This window comes from Volvox carteri, assembly GCF_000143455.1.
Source record: "Volvox carteri f. nagariensis unplaced genomic scaffold VOLCAscaffold_29, whole genome shotgun sequence".
In the NCBI taxonomy this organism is placed as follows: domain Eukaryota; kingdom Viridiplantae; phylum Chlorophyta; class Chlorophyceae; order Chlamydomonadales; family Volvocaceae; genus Volvox; species Volvox carteri.
Window position 1 is genome coordinate 1,005,646 of NW_003307572.1, and position 10,433 is coordinate 1,016,078.

Below are 10,433 nucleotides of genomic sequence, written 5' to 3' on the forward strand. Positions count from 1 at the left end.
TCATTTCGGACTCTCTCTAGCAGCTAAGGGTTAAGGGAGCATCCTCCGGGTTGCTAGATATTGCTTAATTTGATCAGCCATGGTACTTCTTCATATGAAGGTAAAATGACGCGACTAGGGAACGGACCTCGTCGATGCATTCCTTGCTTCTCGAAGCTTATCGTGCATCCCTGTACCCTCTGGGCAGCGTTCGGACCTGGACCAATTTCTATACGAGACCACTATAAACGCGACCGTCGACGAAACAACTCGACAGCTTGCGGAAGTAAACAATCTGCGGCACCGCATCGAGCGGCTAAAGGCGGAAGGCGAGGAGCTTGCAAAGTATGGGCCTGCAAAGCGGCCTGACCAGCAGGGTATTGATCAGTACCAAGAAACATCGGTGGAGAAAGGGCCCCACTACACAATGGACCCCACGGGCCGGCGGACCGGCAACGGTGAGGCACGCGGGCCGCGTTCCGGGGAGCGCTAACCGAAGTTGCCTCGTAAACGAACATTACACAGGGTTAGGGGCCCAAATACATGAATGCATCCTGCAGCTTGCGCGGACGCTCTGCCGGTGGACACCCGGCGGCCCGTTGGCGCTGGGAGCCCATATCAACCAGGAAGCCTGGGAACCCCCAGGCAACCCATGCTGCCTTCCTAACCCGCCGGCGGAGTTGTTAGAGGGTCAGCTGACACCGTTTTTATACCTTTCTCACCTTCCGCTCGATGCAGCTTGCGACCCCGAGGTCGCCAAGGTGTTGATCAAGACGTTGGAGGAGGCCGTGGCTGTAGCACACAAGGTGAGAAAGAGGATCGGAGCAATCCGTGTCGCACAATGCTCCCGGCTTAGGCACGTTCTGGCTGGGCCGCGTCTGTTGTTCTGATGTGCTTTCGGGACAAGTGCGGTCTCGTGCACTTCACAGGGTAGCCGAGTTTTACTGTGTTACCCGGAGAGCGCTGTGTGAGGCGGGCTTGGGCCGCGAGCCAGACGTCGGCACCTGGGATTATTTACATGGGCTCTGCCTTCTCGGGACGGACGGATATTGGGCTCCTGTAGGAAGCAGGGTGGTGGTGTTCTTTGCACTGCAGAGCGCAACCGCCGGGTAAGGATGCACGGAGTAGAGGCTCACGTGGGCTCCTAGCACAGCCTCTGGATGGGCCCCTCGCCGCCCTTATTGCTGGTTCACGAGTAAGACCCGGACCTAGGGAGCCCTGGATAGCCACTAACAGTTCGCTGCAGGACGAGTTTAGGTCCTGGCCAGTTTTTTGTCACACCAGTTCTTGTCTTCACCTTCACTTTCCCCATGTGTGTTGCAGGACCAGGTCAGCAAGAAGGTGCCGCTGACGGCGCGGACGCTGCAGGAAGCGATTGACAACGTGCGCGGTGCCGTAATGATTTGCTACCCTATGGGTCTTCCCGAGTGGGACCTAGTACGGCAGGGGATCGAAGGCAAGGAAGATCTGGCGGGAACATCGGTGAGCAAGGCGGCACCGCGCCACTTGTATACCCCGGGGCATAGTTGTAACTTGTGAGGGTATTTTATTATGCGTGGTTGGCTGGGTGTGGAGCTGTTGTTGTCGTGCATGACGTACACGTGGCGGAGGGCATTACAACGGGAGTATATTCAGATGGGATCGCTAGGTACCTCTATGCATGTATCCTGTAGAGTGTTTCCCCTAAGGGGAACCGAAGGTGGAGAGAGGGCAAGATAGCTTTATCGTACCGCGCCGTGTGGAGCTCCGAAAGGTTTATGGACCCTTTACACAAGGGAACGATCAGCAGCACGTGGCGCAGCGTGTTGTCCATCCGTCTGGGCAATCCCTTCCCCGCGCGCCCTATCTTTGCGTCACGTCCGCCATTCCCGTCCTCATTCTCATGCGCACCCGCAGTATGCCGCGGACGACATCCCGCTCGACCTGGCGACGCTGTGGTTCGCGGGCAAGCAGATGCTGCCGGAGAAGAAGCTGAGCGATTACCTGGGGCGCCACGAGAAGACGAAGGCGGTGGTAAAGCTGCAGAAGAAAGGGCAGGGGGCGCCAGCACGGGAGCCGGTGAGTATGACTGGCGGAGGCGGAGAGCGGGTGGGATGCGAGCCTGGGCCGGAGATAGAGGTGCACGGGCGCATTTACCCGGGGGACGCTGATTTGGGTCGGAACCTGGTGTTGGTCTGGAGGGGTGGGGGCTCGAAGCCGACCTGGATCGGCGGCTAATGTTGATGCAAGGGGGAGGATTCTGCTTGGGGCCGTTCTCGCGATGCACTATGGCGGGAACCCTAGTATGTACGATGCGGTAGTATTTACGATGCGGTGCACCTCCCATTACCTTGCCAGGTTGTGGATCAAGATACTCAAAAGGCCATGATGGCCTGGTACTACAAGAAGCAGGAGGAGCAGAAGGTGCGGTATCTGGTGTGCGGTACGTGGCCGCGGGGAAGTGAAAGGATGGGGCTGAGGGACTAGAAATCGCCGACTTCGCACACCGATGATGGCAGCGGGCACTGAGTGCCTGGGGTCTAGCATGCCTGGGAAAAACCATGACATGGCTCATGGCCACCAGAATGGGGGGTTAGGTAATTTGTAATTTGCAGCGATTAAACGCTGCAGTCAATTCAACATTTGGCGGTTCTTAAGGGAGCTCGTTTGGTTCTCGTTGGGCGGAGCCGTATGGATCTTGCGGTTGGGCGGTTGGGTCCTTTGGAGGTGTGGGGGCGTAATCGGGTCTTTAGCGCCCCTGAGGTGCAACGCTGGAGCAACAACGCAGCAGCACCAACAGCTAAGGTGCCGTATGTATGGCGCAACGACCGCCTCCCAGAGCCCCCTCGCGCCTCGCAGACTTAAGCAGGCTAAAGCAGGTTTCTCCTATACTTGCCCTGCCAACGTAACCCCAGCATGCTCCCCTTTCTGGCCCCACATTGTTTTTTGACACGGCCACAGAAGCTGGTGGAAGACGACGACGACTCGTACACCAGCTCCTCCTGGGCCAACCCAAATTCACTGAGGGCGCACTTTGCTGGAGTGCAGGCGGTGCGGCTACCCAAGTAACAGACAAGTTCAGATACGGGCTGAACTAATATGACAGATGACACGGGTTGGGGGACTTTTGGGTCTCCGCCCTCATTTAGTAATGGTTGTGGGTTCTGAGCCTCCCCTTTGGGTTCGGTTTTGGCTGTCTAGGTCACTTGCGTTGTCTGGTCTGGGTGGGAGTCTTGTTTGCCCTGCTGGTCTCAGGCACAGTAATATGCACGGCCAGCTGGCCCTCTGGATCTACTCTTCTCGTGAGTCTGGAGCCCACTGTAACAGCCACACGCACGGGTTGTGTTCCGTGGGGTTGGAGCTGCTGGGGGGGGGTAGGTGCGTTTCTTGTCACGACAGGGCGTTTTAGGAGGCGTTCTTCGCCGTCCTAGGCTGCCGGGCGGGAGTAGATTGTGGGTCGCAGGAGGCCGGAAGGCGGATTCCATCGTATTGCTGCAGCGTTGGCGCCGGGTGAAGTGGAGGCCAAGGCGTAGCTCTGCTGGGATAACCTCTCCTCGATAGGCCCTGTAGCGGTGGCCGTTCCAAAGGGAGAAATTGGGCATCTAATAGGGTGTGGGTGGGGTGCGATGAAGGACTCACCATCTTACAGGTGGGCGGGGTCAAGGGTTCCACCGGCACAGCAGCTCGGAGGACGCACGCAGTGTGGAGTCGGCAAAGGGGCCTGGGGTGGTGTGGCAGCGGAAGGCACGTGGGGTGATGTCGAGCGGGCTTTAAAATGCGGATCGAGTATTTGGCTGTGCTACTCGTCGTCGTAATGCCTGCGGCGCCCCAGGCACTATCATGGCTTCCTCGGTAGTAGGTCGTGCAGGAGCTGCGAGGAAGGTCGAAATCCTTCGCCCGCTCTGGCTGTTTGCCCACAAGACGTGGTGGTATGTGCAGTATGTGCGGCCCTCACTTGTCCAACGTGCGCGCTGGCGTGCGGAATATCACGTTTTTACACTGTCCATGCCAACATGACGCACGAACTACCCTGGTAACGTAGATGTGCGGTTTAGGGCCAGCCCCGAAACGCTTTCAAGGCAAATGCGGTACGCCATACTAGGCCATGCACACGGGGCAGCTTGGACAGACACCTTGAGAAATACTTGACGACTTAAACAGCTCGTCCCTGAAGGGCCAAACAACCGTCCACCGCGTTGCCTGGGAGCAGGTAAGGCGCTAACCTTACCGGACCGCCAGGTCACAATCACACAGCGGCAGAGGTTCTGCGGCGCACGTCCTTTGGCACAGCTGCCAGGGCCAGCTGCAAGCGCTCGCTTCCAACATCTGAAGGCATGGCGTGGGGTCTTCGTGTAACCTGTAGCTGAGCTTGCAACTGCGAACCCTGACACAAAGGGCCGTCTATGCATACCGCATGACGTAACATTACCGCGGAGCCCCTCGGCCGTCCCGGGCGTCTATCAACTCAGGAGTATCGTTACGTCAAGCTGAGACACGATCCTTCCTCCAGGTCGTCGTATTGCGTATGTACCTGGGACAAGGAAAGCGACCAGGGTGCAATTACGTGCCTATTTGCGGCAACGCAAGCCTCTTAAGAGGCTGATCTGGCATATTGATCGCGGTTGTACATGGCGAGTCGGATGCAGTTCGCATGTATTCTCATCCTGCCCTGCTCTGGCTCCGTCGCAAAGAAAACTTCCTATGGTTGAACCCCGTTATTCTGCCTCCCGATGCCGCTTTACCGTAATAATGTGCTAGCTAAGGCTATATCGCAGGTGAAGTTAGTTAGCTTAGCCATGTAAGGCCCACAATATTATGCGGTTGCTGCCCGTTCGGGCGCTTTGCACACGATCCGTTCGGGCTCCACTGTAACTGCTGCTGCTGCTGCTCATGGTCGTGCTCGCCTTGACGAATGGGCCGAGCGCCAGACGGACGGACGACGGTTGCGCAGTTGAAACGTAACCCACACCTGGCGAAGCGTCTGGCCTTGAGATCTGCCGTGGGGGTGTTACGCGGTGTTGGTTGCATGACGCTGCGTTGGCCCATTGTTGATCAATGATGAACCGTAGGTCATATTCGATTTCTCACACTGCGCGCTGCACATTCCCTCCTTCAAATAACTAATCCTAGCACCCGCAGGTAGTAACCTTGGCCGCCAGGCCTTCTGCAACGGCCGCGGCGTTTTCTAACGGTCCGACCAAGGCGGCCGCCAGGGCACGTGTGTGGGGCCTCTGCTGGTGGGCAGTTGCGCAGCGGAACAGACCAGCATGACGAGGCTTCAGTTACCGGCTCTTACCACGAGGGCGAGGTACTGTGGATTTAGGCGTTATGTTTTTTTTGCGTGTGTCCGCAAATCGGCGAGATCATACATCCAGAGCTGGGCGTTTCAACGCCGCTGTGATTGACGCTTTGGAAAATTGTAATAACAATAGCATTAGCAATAGCCCAGTGGGGCCTCGGAGACCCCAGCTTTTCCCAACCCTCTGCTCGCAACGTACTGCACACAAACGGACACGCACGTGGGTGATGCGCTGCGCTGCGGGGCTGGCCACACGGTGGTTACTGTGGTGTGCTCGCGGAACATACACGGATATACACAGAGAGTGTCCCTTACACCAGGTTTGAAGTAAATATTTCCGCGCACATTGCAACGAATGTCGAAGAAAACTGTTTTTTTTGTTTCGCTGGAGGCTGTTCAGTTGCGCAAGTTGGATACGATCTGCTGTCGCCGTTGGCGTTTGTTCAGTTGCATGTAGTGAGAAACGATCTATCCGGAACCTATCGAGAGCGCATCGGCTATGCTCTCCAAAAGTCTAACACGGACAGCGTGCACATCTGAGATTATGAAGTTGGGGAACGTCACGAAACGAATTGTTTTCATTATCGGCTGCCGGCAAGGCAGCGTACTGTTTCCGCGAAAACCATTAGAAGACATCACCACTGGCCCGAAGGTGCACAGATTTAGCCTGAATTGGCAAGATGCAAATTTGTCGAGGTTTGTCTAAAAAACTTGATATGTAGTTCTTCAGCAGGCTGTACGAGCCGCTGGCCCAGGGCGACAAACCACATCTGGTAAAGCTTCAATTTCAAAGCTACGTGGATGCTGCAACCCCGCCTAACTTCGGCATGCACAGGTGTACGCAATCCCAGCAAGGAGGCCGTTACCGGCAAACGGACCACCCTCTCGCCAACTCCCATTTTACAGCTGCGTTGCATGAATAATTTGTAACTTCAGCAAACAGTATTCATGTCTTACTAAGAGGAGACTTTGTCCCTCATCTATGCCGCCCAGCACTAACCGCCTCCCACCACGTAAAGCGATTTTGACGTGGCACGTCGAAGATGAAGAGACGGCATTTATGGCTGAGTGTTCCCGTGGCCACTGGACTTGCAACCTGGTAATACTGTTAGGGTTATATTTGCGTTTCTTTGCCCATCCGCTATCGGGGGAAACAAAAGCGTATAAAAGATTCCGTACCCTCGTTCATTGAGGACACACCATAGTTAGTACTGCTGATAGAGGGTAAGTTGGCGTCCTGATCTTGTTTGCTGTATCAATGGAGGTAAAGTAGTGCTGTGAGCCACGTGCCATGTATGCCTAATCATAGTTTAAAGGCACGTGCCATAAACCCCTCGAATTTTACCATCCTTCATCCATATACAGCAAAAGAATAAGAGCCTACATAGCCGTGTTCTTGACGCAAGAGTTGGTTTCTGTCGACAAGCGCTCAACTTTGCGCTGTACGGAAAGCGATCGTCCTATTGCATCCCACGTCACAACCTCCTTTTTCAACTTCATAGAACACATTATTCAACTGTTACTTCATTTTGGTTATATATTCAGGACACAATACCCAAACATCTTGGAGCTCTCTGGAAGCCGTTGCAAAATCTCTGTCTGAGACCCGATGGCCACTGTGGCGTCAGTCGCCTTACCTCCCCCAGTTGGCCTCGCGCAGCGGTGCGATGCAAGCAGTGACTTGGATAGAGATGAATGTTGGATCTGTCTCTCCAGTGCGGGGTCGCTGTCCCGGGTCTGCGACTGCCCAAGGGTCTCTCATCGCGAGTGCCTTGCACGGTGGCAACTCACTAACTATGGTCGCAGGTAAGAGTTACAGCTACAGTGCTCCCGATGCTAAGTTACTAAGATAACTGCACTTGCTACCGTAACTTTGTTGGTGACATGGCTCATGGCGCGAAGACCTCAAAAAGCGTCTGCGGGCCATTGGCCTTTTGGGTCATCTGCAGTCGTATAAGTGCACTATACTAATGAAGTAATTTTGAAGCATGCCGCCTGCCGGTCTTGCAGAGAGGAAAACTTCTGCCGCTTCTGCAGCAAGCGTCTCCCAGCGCTTTGGAAGCCAGATGCGATGAACGAGGGTGAGAAGGAGGAGCTTCGGGTGGCGCCTGTGATGGCCGTGCGGTGAGTAGGAAGCCGTCAACGGCCGAGTCAGTTCGCTGTGAATGGGCACGGCAATATCTAGTTATTCTTGCAATAACCATAGTTACGCTTTATCGTCTTCTAAAGTTAAGCGCGCTCACTCCTGCCGGATTTCCCTAAGTGTGCAACCGTCGCGACGCGTCGCCTTTTAGTCGCTTCTCCTGAACTTGGGCAATAATTGTACGCTTTCGTTCCTCCTTGTTTCAAGCGCATTCAATAGTTTTGGCATCACGTTTACAGCATGCGTAAACTTAAGGAGTCTCAAAGTCTCGGACTCGACCGCACACGCAGCTTATCGTCCAGATCCAGGTATCGCATTACGCACGGATGCGGTGTTGTAATAAATTGTATTGTTGTTGATTATTCTATGTATGCGTCCCTTTTAGATACAACGGTCCTGAGGGCACGCGCGAATTCAAGCTACGAGTTCATCCGGGGCCGGAAGGGCTGGCCACGTTCAAAGCACACCTGAAAGAGATCCTCGGTTTCGACGTGGGGCCCGAATTCGATGTCACATTTGAGTAAGTGACCACTGCTTGTATGTGCGTTGCGATTGCATTAGTAACCGAAACGGAGACCGAAAGGCCCCGCTCGGTCAGGTAGTGACCGGAAGTCGGGTTTTCCCAGTAGCAATCTTAGCCATGTGGCTCCTGGGAATAGCAATCCACTTATCGCGGAGCGGATGTAGTAATGGCCGCGTGGCTGTGCGTTCGATTCTGTGTCCGTTTGCGCATTTGCTTTACTTCCGGAATAGTTCTCCTTCACATACTTTACTCCTCCTTGTGTACAACCCTTGACAAAGCGCAACCTTTGACGGACATTTTTATGACATGCAATCCTACCACGATCTTCTTCCTGATCCGCTCCCCTTTCCCGCTCTTCCGTTTGAATAAATTCTCCCGCCATTCATAACTTTGGCCTGTCGCTTTTTGAATTCTTTCAACTGTCGCCTGTTCAACTATTTGACCATAAACTGCACACCAACGCTGCTGATAAAGATGCCGCGAACCCCAGCTCCCATCCGATTGCGATGTGCTACTTCGCAGGTGCCAAATGCCCTCCACGGGTTCATTCCTGACGTTGTCGGGAATGAATGCCTACGGTGCAGCCACACATTGTGCCGCGTTGCTTGCCGCCACGAAGACGGGCAGCACGCAAACGCCGACGACGGCGGCGACAGCCGCTGAATCTTCGGCGACAATGCAACAACAGCATCGAGGATGTACCGCGCAACTGCAGCAGCAGCAAGAGCAACATCGACAGCAACTAATGCAACAGCGGCCAGACGGCCCGGCACTACTACTCCCCTCAGAGGTACCGACAACCGCACGGACGAGGTCAACTGGGGTTTTGCCACCGACAACAGCAGCAGCAGCAACACCAACAGACATCCCCCTGACACATTGCAGCCGGCGGGCATGCCAGACTGGATACCTGCCGCATACTACTACACCACGGAATGCCGTAGAACAGTTGAGCCCGGCGAGCTCCTACCTGAGCAGCATGCCGCCGTGCATGGTGGCTAACTTCCCCAACCGCCGTACTGTGTCGCGCTCTATGTCTACTCGCCGGGGTTCTGATACCCTTGGGGTAATCCCACGCGCGTCCTCTGAAGCGGCTCTGTCTGTGCTGCAGTATGACTCGTACGACGATCTTCTCCCGCTTGGGCCCTACACAGAAGCCCTGGCGCCGCCAGAGGCTTCTCTGGGGGTCTACGACAGGGTTCACTTGTACGGCAACAGCAGCGGTAGTGGTGGCGGTGGCGGCCGCAGGGGCCACTTCACCGCTGCTGGCCTCGGCCGTCAGCATCCGGAGGCAGCGATTGTGGATGCAGATGCGGAGTGGTGCGGTCGCGGCCGGCCGGCAACGGCAAGGGGTTACAGTGCGATTGGTCGTTTCTGCTCCCGGGTGAGAGAGTAGGGGGCTACTTAGGTGAGGTGAAGTGAGGTGGGGTGAAGTGAGGTGAAGTGAGGTGAGGTGAAGTGAGGTGAAGTGAGATGGGGTGAAGTGAGGTGAAGTGAGGTGGGGTGAAGTGAGGTGAAGTGAGGTGGGGTGGGGTGGGGTGGGGGGTCCACGAACTTGACGAGTGGAGTGCGGAGTGTACGCAGCTGAGTGGGCCCTCAGGTTTCGTGGTCGACACGACGCCGACCTGAATGCGCGATGTTTCAACTTTTGAGGAGCCGACCAACTGCCTCTGGATGCCAATGTCCAACTTAGCGCGCTGGCTGTGTGGGCCTGTGGCCCCTTGACCGCTCCCCTTTTTGCAGGTCGCCCCGGTTGCGACGTTGGGGGTCGCGTTTCTCCCCGCGGCCTCTTCTGATGCCGCCGTCGCCGCCGCTGCAGCAGCGACGTCACCGCTGCAGGCCACGTCAGAGCGTTCCGCGGCTGCCGTACTCAGTAGCGCGCGAAGCGGTCCGACAGCACGTGACATCCCCCGGGAACCGGCGGCGTCAACTGCCGCTGCCGCCGGCGCCAATGTGCCTGCCGGTGCAGTGTACGACGACAGCCGTACCTGTAGCATTACAGACAATGTCAGCAGCGCCGACAGCGATGGCGGCAGCCACGCAGCGGACTTTATAAAGGAGTCTTTGCCACTAGGAACGTCGCCTATGAGCCATCCTAGCGGCGGAAGCGACTCTGGGATTAGGAAGGCCCAGAAGTGCCGTACCGCGCGACGGCAGCCGCGAGAATCTGGGAAGGTGCCGAACGACGGCGATCCCACCGCCACGCCGACGAGGACGCCGACGGCTGGGGCGGATGTCCTTGCTGAGTCACGTGGCCGTATGCGACTTCCCGTCCTCGTCAAGCGAGCTGCTCGGCACGCCGTGGACTCCCTTTCGCGGATCCTGATGCGCCGAGGTTGAAGAATGAAGTAGACGTGTGCAGTGTCGGCGGATGGCGAATGGCTGCGATGGCGGGATGCGGAGGCGAGGTCGGTGCAGCAGCAGCGGACATTCATCTTCATCACTGTGAGAGAGACACTTTCGAAAATGGAATGGATGGTGTTGTCTGGGTGTCTGGGTGGCGTTTCAGG

The 10,433-nt window shown here is 56.2% G+C and overlaps 2 protein-coding genes across 2 annotated transcripts; both read left to right on the top strand.

Annotated features, from left to right (window-relative positions):
• Nucleotides 1-184: 184 nt before the first annotated feature.
• Nucleotides 185-3,027, top strand: VOLCADRAFT_62351 (uncharacterized protein; the record flags this gene model as incomplete). Its single annotated transcript, XM_002952328.1, has 6 exons — nt 185-437; nt 718-785; nt 1,303-1,461; nt 1,876-2,037; nt 2,317-2,382; nt 2,920-3,027. Coding segments are annotated over 6 exons (816 nt in total), but the record flags the coding sequence as incomplete, so codon positions are not given.
• Nucleotides 3,028-6,866: 3,839 nt separating this feature from the next.
• VOLCADRAFT_93070 (uncharacterized protein) lies at nt 6,867-10,263 on the top strand (the record flags this gene model as incomplete). The annotated part of the gene is made up of 6 exons (XM_002952329.1): nt 6,867-7,063; nt 7,268-7,381; nt 7,786-7,920; nt 8,446-8,713; nt 9,035-9,307; nt 9,667-10,263. 6 exons carry the CDS (start codon nt 6,867-6,869, stop codon nt 10,261-10,263), a joined length of 1,584 nt encoding a protein of 527 aa, XP_002952375.1.
• Nucleotides 10,264-10,433: the final 170 nt, after the last annotated feature.